General features: G+C 37.3%; 2 protein-coding genes and 2 long non-coding RNA genes across 8 annotated transcripts in view; 3 read left to right on the top strand and 1 right to left on the bottom strand.

Moving 5' to 3' along the window:
* fam83ha (family with sequence similarity 83 member Ha) overlaps window positions 1-8053 on the top strand; it is a 39033-nt gene extending 30980 nt beyond the window's left edge. For all 5 annotated transcript variants that reach the window (XM_073920282.1, XM_073920280.1, XM_073920279.1 and 2 more), the window contains 2 exons: window positions 366-6576; window positions 6693-8053. In XM_073920282.1, coding sequence (XP_073776383.1) covers window positions 366-6576; window positions 6693-6701 — 6220 coding nt within the window. In that variant the 3' untranslated portion in view covers window positions 6702-8053. The remainder of the gene's footprint in view (window positions 1-365; window positions 6577-6692) is intronic.
* Window positions 8054-10718: 2665 nt separating this feature from the next.
* Window positions 10719-18835, top strand: LOC100537455 (androgen-dependent TFPI-regulating protein). The gene is made up of 6 exons (XM_021480894.3): window positions 10719-10881; window positions 10955-11086; window positions 13075-13176; window positions 13288-13403; window positions 18301-18452; window positions 18576-18835. The coding sequence occupies exons 1-6, from the start codon at window positions 10729-10731 to the stop codon at window positions 18608-18610; spliced, it is 690 nt and encodes a 229-aa protein (XP_021336569.2). The 5' UTR covers window positions 10719-10728; the 3' UTR covers window positions 18611-18835.
* A 2118-nt stretch (window positions 18836-20953) lies between these two features.
* si:dkey-221j11.3 overlaps window positions 20954-22544 on the bottom strand; it is a 6449-nt gene continuing 4858 nt past the window's right edge. The window contains exons 3-4 of the long non-coding RNA NR_137197.1: window positions 21783-21839; window positions 20954-21698 (exon numbers count right to left, since the gene is read on the bottom strand). This is a non-coding gene — a long non-coding RNA (si:dkey-221j11.3). The remainder of the gene's footprint in view (window positions 21699-21782; window positions 21840-22544) is intronic.
* LOC141377059 (uncharacterized) overlaps window positions 21029-22544 on the top strand; it is a 2405-nt gene continuing 889 nt past the window's right edge. Inside the window, exon 1 of the long non-coding RNA XR_012388917.1 lies at window positions 21029-22544. This exon is cut by the window's right edge and continues 422 nt beyond it. This is a non-coding gene — a long non-coding RNA (uncharacterized lncRNA).

The raw sequence follows: 22544 nt of genomic DNA, 5'->3' as shown, positions 1-22544 counted from the left end.
ACGTTTTTCGTATTTTCATTAATAGTTAAAAAAATGAATATTTGAAAATATATGACCACAGAGAGTCAGGACCTCAGGTTAATCCCTCATCTGAAAGACGGCGCTCACTGACAATATAGTGTGCCCTTCACTATACTGGGGCATTAGGACTCACACAGAACACAGGTTGAGCGCCCCTGCTGGCCTCACTAACACCACCTCCAACAGCAACCTAGTTATCCTAAGTGGTCTCCCATCCAGGTGCTGACCAGACTCAGCCCTGCTTAGCTTCAGTAACCGGTCTTGGGCTGCAGGGTGATATGGCTGTGGCATGTGTCACGTTAAAGTATGTGTTGGCTAATTGATTTTCTTACTTTGTGTTGCAGCTTCATGTGGTCTTTTGAGAAGATACATCGCTGTCTAGCTCATCTGTTTCTGGGACAGCTTGTGTCCACCTTTGATGAAGAGTTTCGGATTCTGTTTGCCCATTCGGAGCCACTAGATGTTGAAAATGTTTTGGCCAATATGCCACACTACAGTAGTGAACCTGAAAACTACTACAACACAGAGAAGACCGCCATGTTTAACAGACAATATCCAACTGTTGGCATGGACTGGCCTGAATGTACTCCAGCTGTTCACATGAATGTGGGTCCCAAGATGTTACCCTATAGAAGTGAATCCATGCACAGTGCACCAGTGGCAATGCCTGCTCCCCAACAATATAGAGGAGATCATCAATTCATAGAGCATGGAAGGCCAAATAGAGGACCAACTGAAATGGTTGGATACAAAAGGCATAGCTATGGAAATCTCCCTGATTTTGAATATATGTCCCCTCAAAACCATCCAATGAGAGGAAATCAGTACATGGAGGAAGCAATGTCCCATGGTGGTCACTTTGCAAGAGAGCCACATATTTACCAGGGAACTGGATTACAAACTAGTTATGACATGTATGGGAAGTTTAGAGGCCAAGGCCACCATGTTGATCCGTTATCAGGCTCTGGCTATCCTCCTGAGGTAGATGAAGCTGAACCAACTGGAGGTTATGATCATGTTCAAAGATATCTCCAGTCTCACTCTGAAATAGAGGAAGGTTATGCTCCAAAACATCTATTGCCACATGTGCAGTCTGGCCTTAAGAGACATAGCATGGGATATTCTTATAAATGTCAGACCTCCCCAACTCAACCGAACCAGCCAGAACAGAAACGTTTCTTAAACGTAAACCGCAAACCACAGGATCTGAGTCAAAAGCAAGGCATGCGGGATTGGAGGATTAGCTCATACCTTAGTACATGTGAGGATGCTGGAGATTTGGATGTTACTGAACTTGAAGGATCAAGTGATGAGGTTCCATGTTTTACACAGGAAGTTCCTTGTGGCCCTATACGTCCTGAAATTAGACCAGGAAATCGAGAGTTAAACAGGATACCTTCACTAAGGGAAAATCTGATACCTGTGCAGATACAGAATGATTCTGTTGTACCGGTTAGTTCAGTTAACCATCCAACCGACTTATCACAAATCAATTTCAAATCAACACCAACATCGACCTCAGAGTCTTCTTGCACCACTGAGGGTGACAAAGCAGAGGAGATGCAGAATAGAGAACCCAAAGAGACTAACCGGATTAGTGAAGAGTTCCTCAAGAGAAAACCCAGCAGACCTGTTCAGAGGAGTTCCAGACTGAGACACTCGTTGATATTCAGTTCAAATTTAGAGTTGAATACACAAGAAGAGATGAAAGATACAGCAGGAGAAATAGATGGGGATGAAGCTTCAAAACTGTCAGCTCGTGTGTCACATATTTTGGATAAGAGGAGGACTGGTTCTCCATTTCAGCCATTTCAGTGGAGCAATTTTACTAAGTCAGCCACATTTGATAACTCTGCCACAGAGTCTGCAGAACCTGAGGATGAACTAAGCAAAACAAGTGAAAAATCGGATTTGGAAAACCCACAAAATCTTCAAAAGAAACCAATAGAGGGTGCTCAGGAAGAAAAAGACCTGCCTCAAACCACAGTGCCTGAAGGAAATAGCAAAAGGATGGAATCTCCATCAAATGCATTGCAAAAATCATCATCTCTCATAGATATGAATGACCCGGACTGTAGACTGAGATATTTCAAAGAGTTGGCAGCCAAACGCAAACTTTCAGCAGCAAAGTCTTCTCAGAACAATCCAGTGAAAGCCACCCAAAAATTTGCTCTACCAGAGAAACCTGCAAGTAATGACACAGATAAAAAAGCTGTTTTCAAAACTCCAGACACTTCACTTAAATCAAAAACGACAGCTGTTGCAGCAGAAATCAAAGAGACATATAAAGATCCCAAATGTGAAGAATCAGGTAAAGACATTCTTCAAAGAGCTACAGATGCTGAAAAAATTAGATTTAAGAAAAAACTTGCAGAAGAGTCTGGTTCAACTTGCTCTGGCTCAAAAAATTTTTTCCAAGAAATCAGAGATTCAGCTCTAAAACCTGTTGAGGAGGCCAAAACGGTGTCTACAGTTAAAAATCAAACCACTTCCTCTCAAAATCAAGTGAGTTCTGTTGCATTCAATCCTGCCTCAACACATTCTGCCCCCACTCAGCATCACATTGACAAAGAAACAAAACCCTGTCATGGTGTTCTGGAAGAGGGTGGTCTGCCTGTAAAGTTACCACAGACAAAATCAATGTCAACAAAAAGCACCACTCCAAATAAGGACTGTCTATCTGCAAATGACTCCCAAACTCTTGAACAGAGCTCACTCTGTATTTCTAGCACATGCTCAAATAATGTATCTCTGGATTCTAGCTCAGCATCAAACCTTGCAATTGCAGATAACTGCATACCCTCAAAATCTGACCACAGAGTTACAAGTCCTTTCACAGTACTTTCTACAACTGAAGTTAGTTCTGCCCAAGACGTCGCTCCAACAAATGTAGGCTCCTCTCAAAGCCTAAATGATACTGAAATAAATAAAAACACTTCTCAACAACATATTTCAAAGCAAACTCAGCTCGTAATTATAGAAGATGAACCTTTCCAAAAATCTATATCATTGAAAACAGGCTCCTCCCAACCCCCTCTTGCCCTAAAGCCTACTGCATTGAGTGAAGGCTCAGCTAAGCTCACTATTTCTACAGAAATTAAAACCTCACAAAATGTCCCCATCACAACAAAAACAACTGACTCTGTACAGCATCCAGCATCAGAAAAGGGTGAATTATCACTAACCTCCTCTACAATTAAAACATCTTCTCAACAGCCAGTGACAGAGGAGTACTCTTTTCAATCTCCTGCTAAAACTGGGACTGAGGCACAAAGTAAAACCACCAAACCAACCACTGCAGTGGGGACAGATACCTCTGCAGTGAGAACCAGCATTAAACCATCTCAACATTGCACTGCTTCTGACTCTGCTGTACTGTGGAAAAACTCTTCTGAACAACCCACCTCAGGTGAGATGGACTCTATTGAGTCTTCCACTTCAGAATTTCCCCTACAACACACTGCAAAAGAGAGTGAACTTTCTCTGGATCCTACCACAGCAGATACAAAATCTTCCATACAGCAAAATCCATCTGCTTCAGCCTCTTCACAACATCTGAATGCAACTAAGACAGACTCGTCTCAAAACCCCACTGCATCAATCACAGACTCTTCCCAGCAACCCACTGCAACAGCCACAGACTCTTTTCAGCACTCCACTGCCAGTTCCAGCCAGTCCACTGCAAAAGTCACAGAATCTTCTCAGAACTCTACTGTAACAGGCACAGATTCCTCCCAGCAACCATCTTCAACTGAGGCAGATTCTGCACAGCTGCCTATTGTAGCAGAGGTAGACTCTTCCCAACAGATTCTGCATGCTACAACAGAAACAGACCAATCCCAGCAGTATACTGCACCAATCACAGACTCCTCTAAGCAGCTCACCGCCGAGGTCACAAAGTCTTTCCAGCAGCCTCCTCCAAAAGACGCACATGCTTTACAGGAGGCTGCTTCAAAAGTGGTAGACTCTTCCCAGAAGCCTGCTGAAACAGAAGTAGACAATACCCTGAAATTTACAACACCATACACAGTTTCTTCCCAGAAGCCCAGTGCAACACAGAATGTTTCTTCAGTTCTGTCCGTTGCAACTGAGATTGACTCATTCCATCAGCCTGCTGCAAGAGAGACAGACTGCTTCCAGCATCCCAGTCTAACAGAGGCCCACTTTCCCCAGCAACCCTCTATGACTGAAACAGACTCTCTCCAGAAACCCCCTGAAACAGTCACAGATTCTTGCCAGCACCCTGCTCCACCAGGGACAAACACTTCTCCGCAACCTGCGTCATCTGAGAGAGACTCTTCAGAGCAACTGTCTGTCACTGCTGGAGTGGTAAAACAAACCACTCCAACATTCACAGACACGTCCCAGCAGACACCTAAATCAGAGACATACTTTTCCCAGAAAACACTTCCAATAGACAGAGACAACTCCCAGCACCCCACTGCAAAGCAGATGCAGTCCACACAGCAACACACTGCACAAGACAGCGACTCCTCCCATCAGTCCACTCCTGTAGAAGCAGATTCTTCCCAGCAGCCCACTATAATAGAAGCAAGCTCTACACAGCAGACTACTTTATATGAAGCAAACTCTTCCCCGCAGACCATTGCAACTGAAACAGACTCTTCCCAACAGACCACTATCATAAAAGCAAACTCTTCGCAGCAGACCACTGCAACTGAAACAGATTCTTCCCAACAGACCACTATCATAAAAGCAAACTCTTCGCAGCAGACCACTGCAACTGAAACAGATTCTTCCCAACAGACCACTGTAATAGAAGCAGACTCTTCCCAGCAGACCACTCTAATAGATGCAAGCTCTACACAGCAGACCACTTTAATTGAAGCAAACTCTTCCCCGCAGACCATTGCAACTGAAACAGACTCTTCCCAACAGACCACTGTAATGGAAGAAAACCTTTTCCAGCAGACCACTGCAACTGAAACAGACTCTTCCCAACAGACCACTGTAATAGAAGCAGACTCGTCCCAGCAGTCTACTTTAATAGAAGCAGACTCCAAGCAACCCACTGCAACTGAAACAAAGTCTTCCCATCAGTCCACTCCAGTAGAAGTAGAGTCTCCCCAATACCCCAGTGCAACAGATACATACTCTTCCCAGCAGACCACTGCAACTGAAACAAAGTCTTCCCATCAGTCTGCTCCAGTAGAACCAGACTCTTCCCAGCCGACCACTGCAACTGAAACAATGTCTTCTCAGCAGATTACTCTAGTAGAATCAGACGCTTCCCAGCAGACCACTGCAATGGAGACAATCTCTTCCCAGCAGACCACTCTAGTAGAAGCAGATTCTTCCCAGCAGTTCACTGCAACAGAGACAGTTTTTTCCCAGCAGACCACTCCAATAGAAGCAGACTCTATTTCAGAAGAAATAGGCTTGTCTGAAAGATCCACTGCAACAGAAACCGACTCTACCCAGCAGACCAATCTAATACAAACAAACCCTTCCCAGCAGACTACTGCAACAGAAACAGATTCTTCCCAACAGACCTCTCTAACCGATATAGACTCTTTACAGCAGACCATTTTAACAGAAGCAAACTCTTCCCTGAAGCCGACTGCCACTACCACAGACTCCTTCCAGCAGCCTGTAGCAGTAGAGGTTGACCAAACCATGCAGCTCAATGTAACAGAACAAGTATCTTTTCTAAATATTTCTAAAATTGGAGAAGATACTTCCAAACATCCTATTGAAACAGAAAACAATTCCCATCAAATCATCACTGCAACAAGTTCTGACTGTGCAGATGAGAAAAAAGACATTATTGTATCTAAAGACTTGAGCAAAGCATTACCCATTTCACTTGTCAGTACTGGTGACGTAGATGTGAGCTCTACCCAGCCTCAAGTTTTACCAGAGCCTTGCCTTTCCTCAACTAAAATTACATCAAATCAAGATAGCACAGAAATCCAAGCTAACATATCATCAAATTCTATGGAATCTAGCTGTCCAAATGACCCAAAACCTGAGAAAACTGATGAATGCCAGAAGAATGAATCCATTACAGTACAACCACAGAAGAATGACACCTCGGCTATAGTTCCAGAGAATGAGATACCTCACACAGAGGTTTCTACAGTCATAGGCCCTAATAAGGTTGATGAAATCAAACAAACATCTTTAGAAAAAGAAAACTCTGTCTCTGACATTTCAGAAGTGTCAGAAAAGTCCAATTTGACTGTAACCCATGATTCAGAAAATAAGTCTACTGTTGCAGACAGTCCAAAATTGATTTTGTCTGCCCATCAGTCATCTACAGCGAATGTTATCTCATGCAGCAACCTTAGAGATGACACTAAAGTTCTTTTAGAGCAAATTTCAGCAAAGAACCAAAGCAGATCCACCCAGTCCAAACAGACTCTTTCTTCACCCAATGAAGCTAAAGAGGGTGAGGTTAAATCTGCATATAAATCACTCTCAAAATATTCGGGAAGGCCCTGGTCCGAAAAGGCTACAGCAGAAGAACGGGAGATGTTGCTACAGAGGATGGATCAAATGCGGAAAGAGAGGAAGGTCTACAGCCGTTTTGAGGTATGTTATGGGATTTATGTAAATTGAAAATTTCTAGTTTTATTTTACCAGATTGTGTAAGGGTGCATGTACTTTGTTTCAAGTAGGTTAATTGTTTGAATTTGATGTTTTCACAGGCTTCATGAATTTAACTTTTTGGAAAAGTGACTGCAGGAGTAGACTGTAAAAAGGAAACAATATTTCCTAATTTTGCTCTTTCCTCCAATCTTACCTCATAACTATGAACCTGCACAAGCTTGGGATAAAGTGTCTCATAATGTCTGATTATACAAAGAGTGCTGCCTATGCTGAGATAGTGAAAATCCCTGAAAGACTTACAAGGCTAAGCAGATGAACTGTGTGCCAAAAGAAACAGGAACACAACCCTTACCAGATGGAATAAGCTTTCGATCGGGCAGGATATTACTTATTGTGTATGTATATAGCTGTGAAACACATTTCTGAATCTTTCGTAATTATCAGGATATCTGTCCAGAAATTGGGAGTTGGTAGATATATGGTAAAAAAAGTGTTGTTTACCAAACAAAGAGGTACAGTAACTAAAAAGTGAACTTGCTGGTTACAAAGCATGTGAGCAATGCAACCCAGGCTCATTCTGGTTACGCACCCCACTATACAATTCTGGAGAGAGCGAAATACGTCCCAGGAGCTACATTTTTTGCAGTTTTTGTTTTCGCGAATCCACCAGAGGTCGCTGTGTATGCTTTTTCACATTTTAAATTTGCTATTCAGATCAGTGCTATTTACGCCTGCTGTTCTCACATAAATCCACTAGAGGCCGCTGTCGACTGACTATTCACTGACTGAATGTCTGATCGACTGACCCATTCTTCCCCTACCCTAAACCCAACCAAAGTTTTAACCGCGGTGTTTAAAAAAGCAGTCCAGAACAAGGAAAGCTCTCACCTGATTTTTACACATTTTAAGATTCTCACCCTGTTATTTACTTGTTTATTTGATTTTTTAGCTTTTGTTTTTGTCTTACCTGTTTTCTGGAACCGTTCTTTACCGAATTCGAACCCCGTTTTTCACGGTCAACTCTGATCTGCGTCTCAAGTCCATACATGTCGAGCTACTGGACAAACTGGTAACAAAGGGAAAGCCGTTCATACGGAGATAAGCGGTCAGCTGGTAAGCGAGACAAGGAACAGTATAATACCTCCCTGTACCATTTGTAATAAAGATAAAATGCAGCCATATGTAGCTCTGCCGATCTCCAGGAACATATATAGGGCTATGTTTTCAGAATGAGCCTATGTTGGAGCAATGTGGACCGGTGGTGAATATGTGAAACTGCAAGGAGTAAATTGTTTTGGAATTCTTGAAGACCATATAATGTTCCAGCATGCTAACAAGTTATTTCTTCAGTGTCAATATAGCTACAATAGAAACATATCTCTAAAAATTTTACTTTTTATTATTAAAATGTAATTATATTATAAAATGTAATATAATTATTAAATGTAATTATTTTTTGCCCAAGTGTTTGTAATATTTTTAAAGCAGATCATAATAGCAGATCAGATCTGGGCACACTTTTTTTTTTTTTTTTTTTTGTGTAGTCAACTTAAAGCAATGAGAGAACAGCAGAAAATATGGAACAAACCAAGTATGACTAGAGGAAGCTTTGGACAAGGAAAGGGAAATGAATCAATCACAAATGCAGAAAACAGGAAAGAACGTTCCTCTAGATGTTTATCCATCAGTAGATTGTTATATATATATATATATATATATATATATATATATATATATATATATATATATATATATATATATACACACACACACACACACACACAGTATATTTACATATGTACATGCAATAGAATGTGTAGCAAAAAATACCTTTTTGGGGATTTTGTTTTTGCTGTGTTGAATGAAATGTGCAATATTGTGAATAGTGGGATGATGTACTGATGTTGATTTATTTAAAATTGTGCAATGTAAAGTTGTTAAACAATAGTTAATATAGTGAGACCACATCTGTTGATGGTTCCCATTATTTACCTGTGTTGAAATGCCTGTTACATGTTGCCATCCATTTTCTAAAGATTGTAAATCTAAATCATGTTAAAGTAATACGAGGTCTGTTACACTGACACGAAAATAAAACTGAAAGAACAAGTTTAAAATATCAAAATCTGCATTGTGTGTTATGGGAAAGAGATTTACTGTGAGAAACCTGTTTAAAATGTGTACTTATTTTAAATGGTATCATTATGGATATTTACATTGCCTGACAAATCTTGTCTCCTATCCAAGTTTTAGGATCAACAAATAACTTGACTTCATTCATTCATTTTCTCCTCGGCTTAGTCCCTTTATTAATCCAGGGTCGCCACAGCGGAATGAACCGCCAACTTATTCAGCAAATTTTTTTACGCAGTGGATGCCCTTCCAGCTGCAACCCGTCTCTGGGAAACATCCACACACACACAGACTCATACACTACGGACAATTTAGCCTACCCAATTCACCTGTACCACATGTCTTTGGAATGTGGGGGAAATTGGAGCACCCGGAGGAAACCCACGCGAAGGCAGGGAGAACATGCAAACTCCACACAGAAACGCCAACTGAGTCGAGTTTCGAACCAGCGACCTTCTTGCTGTGAGGCGACAGCACTACCTACTGCGCCACTGCCTCGCCTAAATAACTTGACTTCTAGTTGATCATTTGATATCAGAAGTGGCTCATATGAAAAGCAAAGGCCTCTAGATCACACTTATTTTACAAAATAAAATATGATTATGCCTCGATTCTTAATTATTTAATTAGGACAGTAAGGTCTGGCTTTGCTTAGACAAAAGTCTTGTCACTTAACATAAATAATGTACTGTATAGAATATAAAGTCATACTGCAGTTGAAAAAGAATTAATATTTTGTATGACTCCCATGAGCTTGGAGGACTGCATCTATACATCGCTGAAATAACTGATTAATAAAGTCATCCTTGCAGGACTCCCAGAGTTCATCAAGATTCTTAGGATTCATCTTCAATGCCTCCCTCTTCATCTTACCCCAGACATGCTCAATAATGTTCATGTCTATAGTGACTAGACTGGCCAATTCTGGAGCACCTTGACCTTCTTTCCTTTCAGGAACTTTGATGTGGAGGCAGAAGTATGAGAAGGAGCGCTATCCTGATGAAAAATTTGCCCTCTCCTGTGGTTTGTAATGTAATGGGCAGCACAAATGTCTTGATACCCCAGGCTGTTGATGTTGCCATCCACTCTGCAGATCTCTCGCACACCCTCAATACTGAATGTAACCCCAAACCATGATTTTTTTCTTCACCAAACTTGACTGATTTCTGTCAAAATCTTCAGGTTCCTTTAGATCTTCAGCAGTATTTGATTATTTAGAAGCAGCTCAACAGATGATTCATCGTAAAATTCTACCTTCTGCCTCTTTTCCAAATAATCAACTAGAAGTCAAGTTATTATTTGTTGCTCTTACAACTGGGATCAACGACAAGACTTTTGTCAGGTAGTGTATATAACAAAAACCTGTCATTAATTACTCCATTCCAAAAATGAATAAAGATAAAAGTTTTTGTTTATTTGTTTGTGTTTAAAGACAAAATAGTTTATTTTTATTTCATCAAAACTACTTGGGACCAGTTTTATTATGCAACCTGTTGCTTTTTATTGTATGTGGAAAAAAAATAGTTCAAACACACTAAATCATGACAGAAGTGTTATCTTTAAGTCAATTATTCTTATAATGGTTGCTTTCCTTTACGTAGTTACGTGCTTTTGAGTGTGCTTACCTAACTATGTGACGTGATCTTTAATTAGCTCGTGCTGCAAAAAATGTGAATTATGCAGTTAAGCCTAAATTCATCTTCGCCAAACCAAATTACAGAACACACTTTTTTTAGTCCGTGATATGTAATCCTGTGTTACAAAATGATGTATATGTGACGTCACTTGAAAAAACACAGAGCTCTTTGTGTGGATTTGTACTTTTGTAATGGCATGTCAAATTCACTCGTCAGTTTAGGCTAATCTCTCAATATAAGCTTTTCTTTTTTCTTAAATCAGCATTAGTTCCACTGGCTTGTCCCAAAGTCTCCCACAGCAGATATAACAGTGCAGATCTCAATAATGAAACTGGTATTTCAGCAACAGACTTTGACTGCAAGCATGGCTGGTGTAATGAAGACATTTTGCCACATAGCTGCTTTCAGCTGGTATGCCTTTATAATTCAGTGTATTTATGCGAAGGATGTTTCAGATCTGCCTTCTGGGATTTTTGTTTACGGCGGACCCTGGAAATACCTCACGTTTTTAAACCTAGTAAGATGCTATCCATGTTTTTGTTCTGTTTTCGTGCTGAAAAAGACTTGCTTTGTAAACTGTGGTTTGTCAGGTCTTACAGATGGTGTTTTTTGGACTGGCGTCTGTGAATGACCTTCAGCCTGTGGGGAAAGGCTCAAAGATGTCTCTTCTCTGCCTCTGCAAGGACTTGCTCTTTTCGGTCTTTGTGTTTCCAGTGGGAATGGTGAGTGTGGGTATTTACTGTAATTAATTGATTGTTCTGTATTTAATTGATTGATTTTTATTTGATTTGATTTTGAGGTCATTTATGGTGAGGTTGTGACATTTTAAGTTTATGTGTCTGTACAAGTGATGAATCTCAAGTGTGTTGAGGATCATTATTCCTTTGAGGATTTAACTTTCCTACATTGTACATGTGGCATGCTCTTGAAAATCTTTCAAACACTCTGAAAATAGATTTTAAATTAAGTTTTTAAGCTGAATCAAATTAACTTTATGAGTCTATTGAACTTATATTGTCTTAAACTGACTTAAACGGTTTGCTTAGCTTTTAAAATGAGGTTGGAACATGATTAACTTAGTTTAATAAGTTACAATGAACTAAAAACATATGTTGTCATGACTAATTGATCATATACATTTTAATAGTGTTCTAAGTTATTTTTGATTTAGTGTGAAAAGCATTATAATAATTTTAATAACCATATACACTCACCGGCCACTTTATTAGGTACACCTTTCTAATACCGGCTTGGACACTCTTTTGCCTTCAGCCTTAATCTTTCGTGGCAAGGTACTGGAAATATTCCTCAGAGATTTTGGTCCATATTGACATGATAGCATCACACAGTTGCTGCAGATTTGTCAGCTGCACATCCATGATGCGAATCTCCCGTTCCACCACATCCCAAATGTGCTCTATTGGATTGAGATCTGATGACTGTGGACGCCATTTGATTACAGTGAACTCATTGTCATGTTCAAGAAACCCGTCTGAGATGATTCGCACTCTGTAACATGCAGAGTTATATAGCTGGAAGGACCCATCAGGAGATGGGTACGCTGTGGTCATAAAGGGATGGACATGGTCAGCAACAATACTTAGGTAGGCTGTGTTGTTGACACGATGCTCAATTTTTACTAATGGGCCCAAAGTGTACCAAGAAAATATCCCCCACACCATTACACCACCATCACCAGCCTGAACCGCTGATACAAGGCAGGATGGATCCATGCTTTCATGTTGTTGACGCTAAATTTTGACTCTACCATCCAAATGTCGCAGCAGAAATCGAGACTCATCAGACCTGACAACGTTTTCCAATCTTCTGTTGTGTAATTTTGGTGAGCCTGTGCGAATTGTTGTCTCAGTTCCCTGTTCTTAGGTGACAGGAGTGGCATGTATATGTGGCATGTTCTTGAATATCTTTCAAACACCCTAAAATAGGTTTAACGTGGGTTACCATCCTGGATTTCAAAATGAACATTTCAGTAAAAATTCGATTTCAATATTTAGCATTTTAATAACTTTAACAACCCTATATATATATATATATATATATATATATATATATATAGATAGATAGATAGATAGATAGATAGATAGATAGATAGATAGATAGATAGATAATATTTGTATTTATTATTATCATTATTATAATTATATACATAATGATATAATTGTGCATGGGTGCAACACTGTATGCAAAGAAAAAGAAAGAAACAGGGTCAGTAGAAATAAAAATCATCAGTAGAAATTTAAATAAATTGATCGAAATTAGAAGTAACCAAAATGAACTAAATTGTAAGAATATGTGTAGTTCCAGTGTGTGCAAGCCTACAAAGTGTTTTGCGGGAGAACAGAATAAAATAATGTGAAATTGATGCAATTGAAAATATATATAATAACAATGTCATGAATTAAAAGAATGAGAACCTGCTAAAATTGCATTCATTACTCACTGATACGTGCCTATGTGTTGCACAATGTTTAGTTTCAACAGAATGGGTTAAAGGGCAATGGCGTTTTTAAATAATGATATTACGCCATCTACAGGTTATTACTGGTAATAACATAATTTTAAAGAATTGATGAATATCGTGTCGTCTTCAGTCTTTAAATAACAAATGATTGCAATAAATGTTTGACATTGTAAATACTCCATATCTTAATAATTGAGTTGTTGTTGGGTTTTTTTTATTTGTCTTAAGTTTGTAGTTCTGCTGTTTTGGCTGATTTTCGCATATGACCGACAGCTGGTCTATCCTGCTTCAATAGACAACTTCTTCCCTCCATGGCTGAATCATGCTATGGTTTGTACTCTATACATGGTAGTTTTTTTTATGTCAATTAAATGATCAAAGAGATGGATTTTTGGGGATCTGTATGCAAAACCAGTCACATTGTACATGTTTGATTCACAGCACACAGTTGTTCTGCCAATCTTGTTTGGTGAGATCCTGCTGGAGCCTCATGTCTTCCCCAAAACTAAAAATGGTTTAGCGGCTTTAGGAGTGGTTGGTCTCGCTTATTTAGGATGGTGAGTATGATTTGTGCTCCGCTGTAGTCTTTGTAGTGTCTATATATGACTGAGCTAGTTATTCTTGTATTGAATGATTTAAATAAATAATAATTATTATTCATTATTGTTTTGTGAACAGACCACAAAAACAATGCAACTAATTCTTGAGCAATAAATTGTATGAAAGTAATACAAAAACACACATATAATGTATTTATACAATTTGTTTTAATGTAAGAAAAATTCAGGAGACAGGTAAAAAAAAAGAAATATAGTCTTCTTACTTACTCACAGGGCCATTTTAGATTAACGTTGTTATTTAGCCCCACCATGTTTGTGTTTCACAACATCTAGTTTTTATGTGGGGGGTGATTTGTTAACCCAATGCTCAACCCCCAACCTGGAGGACCAGAACATACACACATACACTACTGAAAATTTAGCTTACCAAACTCACCTTTTTATTCTACTCATTTGGACTGTGGGGGAAACCGGAGCACCCAGAGGAAACCGCATGCAAACACGGGGAGAGCATGCAAACTTTACACAGAAATGCTTACTGACCCAGCCGGTGTCACGTTTGATTGCAAGAAAACAGACCCAGTTGCAGCAATGAACAATACAAAGGGGTTTATTGACAGAATAAGGCACAAGTAGACACACAGGGGGATGATAAGGTCCAAACGGTAGGAGCAACAAGACAAGGAAGCCAGTGGTAAAGACAAGATACTACTAAAATGAACAGCCAGCCAGGAGTAGGAGCAACAGTGGTCAAAACCAGATCTAGATCCTGGAGCAGGCCACCTAAACTCCAGACTGTCAGACCAGGGAGGTCAGGACACTGTAAAATTATAAGACACAAGACAGGACAACAAACAGACAGTGATAATATAAAATAAGATAAACTAAAACTGAAATAAAATAAAATCTAAATACTAGTAGACAGAAAGACAGACTTTAGCAATCTGATAAAGCAAAACTGAAATAAAGACTTCTAGAATCTTAAAGAGTAATTAAACAAACGAACAACTACTAATAATTATCTACTAAGAAGACTAGGACTGACAGAAAAACGGAACAATGTCTCTAAGGGTAAAAGTAAAATAAAGATTAGAACACAAAATTAAGTAAACACTAGAAAAAAATGAAAGAAAGTAATAGCTACAAACAAACAATAAATAGACAAGCGATCTAGAACAGGCAAGACCAAAAGCTTAGTACAGATGCAAGGCAAGGATACAAGACAAGCTCACATGGAACGAACCAGCAAAGAAATGAGAACACACAGCGCATTATATAGAACAAAGCACACGAGAGACAGGTGAAAACTATCAGGATAACAAGGTAAATAAATAAGAGGGCGGGGTAACTGAAAGCAAGGAGGAAAGACAAGAGGACCACATGGCCAACACAAGTTAAGACTAAGCAATGTAAATATGCACAGGACAAACAAGCAAACATTAAACACTGACAGGACAGACAAGACTGTCAGGTCAGGACCATGACAGCCGGGGCTCGAACCAGCGACCTTCTTGCTGTGAGGCTACAGCGATACCCACTGTGCCACTGTGTCGCCACATGCAAATTTAAAACATTTATATAAATTAAATACAATACAGTTACATAGAACAACAGTAATCATTAACAATAGTTTTTATTCGTTATAATTGTTTTGTGAACAGACCACAAAAACAATGTAACTAATTTTGCACAATAGGTACATTTAAATTAATTATATATATTTATATTTTAATAAATTTTTTTTTTTTTACAATTTATTTTAATGTAAGAAGTTGTGGAAAAATAAAACATACAAAATCTAAACATACATATATATTAATTTAATACAATACATTTGAAAAGAGGGCGACACAGTGGCGCAGTAGGTAGTGCTGTCGTCTCACATCAAGAAGGTTGCTGGGTCGATGGGTTGAGCCTCGGCTCAGTTAGCGTTTCTGTGTGGAGTTTGCATGTTCTCCTTGCATTCACGTGGGTTTCCTCCAAGTGCTCCGGTTTCCCCCACAGTCCAAAGACATGCAATTCAGGTGAATTGGGTAGGCTAAATTGTCCTTCAAGAGTTCGCCCTTAGCTGATGATTGATTATGGAGCGTGTTTGGCATGCTGTCCCGCAAGAGAGTCCTGAGCTCGTGAGAAACTTCACGCAGTGTATGGGTGTGTTTTTGTGAATGAGTGTGTGTGGATGTTTCCCAGAGATGGGTTGTGGCTGGAAGGGCATCCACTGCATAAAAACGTGCTGGATAAGTTGGCGGTTCATTCCGCTGTGGTGACCCCAGACTAATAAAGTTACTTAGCCGAAAAGAAAATGAATGAATGAATAAACATTGAAAAAGATTTGTACAATTTTATAAGTTTTAAAACAGTTTATTTGTTGGCTGTCTTTATAGTGGCTTAAAGTCAGAATGTTGTTAATGTTGGTTCATGATTTTCCTGATAAAAATTCCCTGTTATAAAGTTTATTTTAAGGTGTCCTTATTGCAGAGCAACTATTTATTTAACTGCTGAGTAATATTAATTAATTACTTGCTACTCTATAGTAAGGGATAGGATGAGGGTTAGGTTTTGGGTTAGTTGATAAATTACAATGATAAAGTAATGGACACAGATGTCACAAAGGAAATATTAAATCAGATCATTTAGAGGAGAAATAAATATAAATTACCGTTTAAATGAACACTGCAAGCTAAAATCAGAAGTGATACATTATTTATTTTGAGTAAGAGCTTTTCCTTTTTCCAGTTAATATTTTCTATTAGAAATCCTCCCATAAAATCATAATGAAAATATGCATTCACTTCTGAATCTAGCATATCACAAATAATCTTTTTATTTTTGCTGAAAACATTTTATTTTTCCATATTTTCACTCTGAGAGAAGAAACTCTGAACAAAACAAGTTGCCATGCTAGAAGAGCCTTTTCATTGAATTTGGAAAGTTTTATAAGGAGCTTAAAAGGGGACAATTTAACAAGAACCTGAGGAGGACATGCCAAAATAGAGTGAATTAATTCTTTGTTTTACCCAATTCACATTGAAGGACAGTATTATTAATGACAAAAACATCTAACCTCTCAAAACATGTAAAAACCTACTAGTTATAAAAGCTTGAGTTCTGCATCTAATGACTGATTCACAACTGGTGATGCGCATATATATTATTCTACAACAGAAAATCCACGTTTTCATGCCCTAAACATTGTAAAGTTTTATAAAATAATTTCGAGAGGAGCACATGATATGATTGAGCACGGCTGAATTCTCATCCATATTCAGTGATAATCCAATGAGATTGAAGCAAGCATACATTAAATAGACCGAAGTTTTAGAAGAATCCCTGCTTCCACCCCATCTCCTCCTTTTCCTCACTTTATATATTTCACCCTCTTTATATGCTTATTGACCAAGCTGGGCTCAGGGTTCTCTCCCGAGACAGTTAGTTAAATACTACAAACCACAAACAAAACTACTTCAGCTGGAAAAAACAACAGTAATTAAGCAAAGATATTGTTCTATACATTAAAAGTTCATAATGTTCAGTTAATTTAATAGATGATGAATACCTGAAATATAATGGCTACACTTAAATATCATAATGTTTGCAAAATCAAAAATACTTATAAGAAGAGCATTTGCTGTACAATAAGTAAGACTTGAATAAAGCCTATGCATTGTTAGTATTAAGTTTTTTATGGATATAAAAAAACATCTAATGTGCCCTTATTTTATGGTAAATTAATAATTATTACTAGTGTGTTTATGCTTAATTGAGATTAGACATAATTTTGCACAAGCTTATTATCAGTTCATCAAGGATTTTGAGTTCAGTGGTCCTTGAGATAAAAAAAAAGAAAATATTAAATTTTTGTTAACACTTTCATTGAAGGTGATGGTTAAACATGTCTTAAGTATGAATTATGCATAATTACTTATAGCTAACCCTAAACCTTTAACCCGCATTCTTACCTCAACCATATAGTAAGCACATGCACTTAATTAATATTACTCCATTGTCAAAGGAATTACACTTTAAATATGTCAACGTAAAGCCAAGTGTAACCAGATTTTGCCATAGTTTTTTGATCAAAGTGTTACAAACTCTAAACCTGATATGGCTCCACAATACATGCTAGACCTGTAACAATAATAATAATAATAAATTAAATTAAATATGACACCTTTAGGTTTAATGAGGAGCCTAGAGACTCATCTTCTATTCTACAAAATAAAAGAACAAAGACCATTGACCAGGAATAATGTAAAGTTCAATTCATTTGATAAATTTAGGTTTAAAGGAGAACATAAATATCTTCACGTACCCATAAATACAACCCAGGCTCATTCTGAAACTGTACCCCTATATACAATTCTGGAGAGCGCCAAATACATCCTAGGAGGTATGTTCTTTTTTGCAGTTTTTGTTTTCGTGAATCCACCAGAGGCCGCTGTGTACGTTTTTTCATATCTCAAATTTCTCTTGCGAGTGCTATTCGCGCCTGCTTTTCTCAGACTGACTGACTGAACCACCCTTCTCCTTCCCTTAAACCTAACCGACAGTATTTTAAAAGCACAGATTGACCCAAGCACCCACTTCCCTAAACCCAACCAGCCGTTTTAAAAAGCAATCAAGAAAAAAACTTCTGTTTTTGTCTTACCCGTTTTCTGAAACTGTTCTGGACTTAAACCTCTATCATTGTGGCCAACTCCGCTCCATATATATATATATATATATATATATATATATATATATATATATATATATATATATATATATATATATATATATATATATATATATATATATATAATAAAAAATGTCTCAGCAAAATTCTGATTTATACTCAACGAATGAAAAATTTCAGAGCGCTTTAGTAAAGTATTGCACCTTTCTTCTGCTTCAGGGTGATCTGGGTGTATTGTACTGTGGGAATCTGGGTTTATCCTTTACTGGGGCTCTTCAGCCACTCAGGATTGGCCATCTTCTTCTTCCTTAACATGCTTGTTGTATCACTGCTGTTTTTATTGGGAAAAGCCTTGAACTATAAGGTTTGGGGTGAGTCTTATTTTCATAATAATCAAAATAATGTGTATCTTTTGACAAATCTGAGAATCTGCTTTATATAAATGCTTCCTGATGCCAAAAATGACCTATTTTTATTTCCTTTTACTCTCACAGGGAAAAAACATCTGAAATTTACAAGCTCACGATGAGTCAGACGGAAGTGCTTTAGACAACAAACTTGACATCTGTTTTACTGTAAGTGTCTTCAGGTGAATGTCTGATGTGAATATCTGATGTGAACCAGTTTCAGGTGATCTGAAAAATGCATTTTAAACACTGTAAAAAATGCTGGGTCACACACAATCGATATGTGTTGGGACAACAGGAATAGGAATTAATTTATCTTTATAATTTTTAAGTTGTTCCAAAAACAACTCAAGAATTGTGTTGTTTCAGCTGATTTTAAAAAAGTAGTTTGAACAAACAGCAAACATCAATATATATATATATATATATATATATATATATATATATATATATATATATATATATATATATATATATGTATATATATATATATATAAAACATGTTATTTATACACCTTTTTTGTATATTCTTTTCAGAAACCATTTCACTTCTGCTATTGTAAATCTACATTGTGCATCTTTATAATTGATAATAAAACGTACTTATTTAATACCATCAAAACGTGTTATCTTTTTAATCTGTTTCATATTTTTCTGCTAATAATGTCTATTGTACATTTTTTTACCATGATTTACAGAAGACTCGCACTTAAAAGTAATTTATTATAACACTATTGTTATATTTGTTAAATTGTTAACCCCCAACGGTTGACAACATTAAAATACCCCCAAATTACTGATTACCTGCCATTTTACATTTTTCATACTTTGCCAGAATCCTTCAGTCCACAAGGTTTTACTATTTGTCACACTGTAAAAATGTTAAGCAAAAAGTATATGTGTGAATGAGTGTGTATGGATGTTTCCCAGTGATGGGTTGCAGCTGGAAGGGCATCTGCTGCGTAAAACATGTGCTGGATAAGATGGCGGTTCATTCCACTGTGGCAACCCCAGATTAATAAAGGGACTAAGCCGAAAAGAAAATAAATGAATAAACAACAACGACAATAAATAAATAAATGAATGAAACACAATCCTTATTACCTTTTGCTTTTTCTTGTTCACTCAACTTTTGAAAACATCAGCTGCACTGACCCATAATTATTTGTCAGTAATACAAAACACATTAAGCTAACAAAAGATTATTAGTTTTCTGACTACTCTTTAACAAAACTTTTTAAGTTGTGCCAACTGAATTTTTTATTGTCTGCAGAACTGAAATGGAAAGTTAAGTGAACAAAAAAAACTATTATGCTGAAAAACATGTTGAAGACATCAGCTGCACTGACCTAAATGTCTTAAGCTGAGTGAACAAAAAAACTTGTTTGGAAATTAGTACTAAATAATACATTATCAAACCAAACTAACATAGTTCAATTGATAAAAAAATAAAACTAAAGCAGAGACAAATGTTATCTAAACATTTATTAGACACAGAATTAGAAAGGCAAAACAACAATAACAGTAAGCAAGCCAAGGATAAAAACATGGCAGGACAAACAAGGGAAAATGCTTTGTAATGCTTCACAGGGAAAAACAAGACTCGGCAAAGAGTCTGTGTGAATGAGGAAACAAAGTAAAAACATTTCAACTATTTTCAAGTTGTATTTTTTTAAAGTTCAGAAAGTTGTGTTAATATATTTAAAAATATTAAAAGTATTAATTTGTACATAAAAATGTAAAGCTAAATGGAGATGGGATGTTTTTCCATGTATTTATTTATTTATTTATTTATTTATATAGTTGATGTCAGAATTATTAGCCCCCTTTGAATTTAGTTTTTCTTTTTTAAATATTTCCCAAATGATGCTTAACAGAGCAAAGAAACTGTGATAATATTTTTTCTTCTGGAGAAAGTCTTATTTGTTTTATTTTGGCTTGAACAAAAGCAGTTTTTGGTTTTTTAAAAACCATTTAAGGTTAAAACTATTAGCCCCCTTAAGCAATTTTATTTCCGATAGTCTACAGAACAAACCATCGTTATACAATAACTTGCCTAATTACTCTAACCTGTCTAGTTAACCTAATTAGCCTAGTTAAGCCTTTAAATGTCACTTTAAAAAGTGTCTCGAAAATATCTAGTAAATTATGTACTGTCATCATAGCAAAGATAAAATAAATCAGTTATTAGCAATCAGTTATTAAAACTATTATGTTTAGAAATGTGTTGAAAAAAAAATCTGCTCTCTGTTAAACAGAAATTGGGGACAAGAATAAACAGGGTGGCCAATAACTCTAACTTCAACTGTATATTTATATATATATAAATTACTGATCTTTTTTCCTTACAGTTTTTTTCTTCTCTTTACATTTTATATTATAAATATATTCATATATTTACAGTCAAGCCCGAAATTATTCATACATTATTATTCAAATTCTGACAAAGTTTTTGTTCAAATGTAAATATTTTTTTTTCCCACAGTGATGCCTCATGTACATTGCCCTACTATCATTTGGGAGAAGCCTGTGCCATTTGCAGTCAAAACAAATCTTGTTGATTGAATAAAAGTAACTTAAAGTCAACTTTAGCGTACTCTTTTGTACCTTTAAGGTATACTATGAGGTACACTGTTACACATTTATACTTTTTTTAGGTATTGCTATTTCCCTTTAAGTACGTGTTAGGAATAAAAACGTAAGTAGGTTTCTTTTTGGTAAGGTACCGCCCCAGTGACTGATTTTGTACTTTAATTTCTGTGATATACAATTTAACGATCTCTCTCTTTCTTTAGCTGACCATTAAACTGAATGAGTGCAGGAGTGTTTGAATGCCCACTGGATGTGATGAGTGTTCACAGTGGATCATTTCAACTAACTCCAGAAAATATCTGTTGATCTTGAGAATCGATGAATAATTATCAGTCTTTTCTATTCATTTCACTGGAGTCTTTCAGAACAGATCCAGATGTTCTTAGTAAAACATTTTGTGGTCATTCCAAGGACTTCCCCCTTCCTCTTAAATAAAGGTAAACCCCCGCTCTCGGGTTTCCCTCTCAGATAATCATCCTGCTGTCATTTCCTCCCTCAGGTTGAGCTTCCTCTCAGGTCTCTGTATTCTTTAATGTGGTGCAGGGTGTTTGGGTCTGCGTCCACCAGCCCAGCGGTCAGGAGCTTAATGATGAGGTAAACCTCCTGATCTTTCATTCTCTGCAGCAAAATAAAAGCACAAAACACACTTCAGTCTCACGCTCAGTCAGGAAAACTGGTATTTCCACATAGCCTGTAGCCTACCTTATTTTTGTAAAGCAAGTTTTTGTCTTGAGAGGCATTTCCGGCTTTGGTTTGAATCTGTGTTGGAGACGATGCAGTCAACAAACATAAGACAGATTTCAGACAGTCTTCATGCGATAGTTTATCCCAAAAAAAGTAAATTCACTCAACATTTACTCACCCTCAAGGGGTTTCTAAACAGGGTTTCTAAACATTGTGTTTTAAACAATGTTGTAACCAGCAGCTATTGACCTCCATGTAACTCAGGCTCATCAGAAATACATGCTGCAGCTACATTTAGGTGAAACCGTTCAATATACTCTTTGTTTGACTGCAGTTTCTATCAATAATATCCAGCTGCAGACCCACACATGTTTCAGTACACACAATGGGGTATATGCACACAGGCTTTTAATTTCAGTCAGCCAGACCCAGGGCTTTCGGTTAATTGTCATCCCATACAGAATCACCATGTTTAAAATCTCTTTAGAGTTTTTAAAGAAGATTTCTTTAAAAAAACTGAGACCTTCACTGCCTGGCTGAGATATGAAGTGGGTATCAGACCATGCAAGAAGCACTGCATTAATATATCCTCCTGAGACCCCGCCCACTGACTTGTGTCCTCTGTAGTGTACATTGCGTTTTCATCAATGTTCTTTGAATTTTTTTAGCTACTCTGTCAAGTCCTGTTGTATTGTTCAGAGGACATCCTGGGCTTTCTAGTGATAAGTCATTTGATTGACTGGCAAACCACTTCTTACACTGCATCCAAAATGGCCGACA

This window comes from Danio rerio, chromosome 13 (genome assembly GCF_049306965.1).
Source record: "Danio rerio strain Tuebingen ecotype United States chromosome 13, GRCz12tu, whole genome shotgun sequence".
In the NCBI taxonomy this organism is placed as follows: domain Eukaryota; kingdom Metazoa; phylum Chordata; class Actinopteri; order Cypriniformes; family Danionidae; genus Danio; species Danio rerio.
The sequence above is the reverse complement of the archived record's forward strand: the minus strand, read 5'-3'. Positions and strand labels throughout refer to the sequence as shown.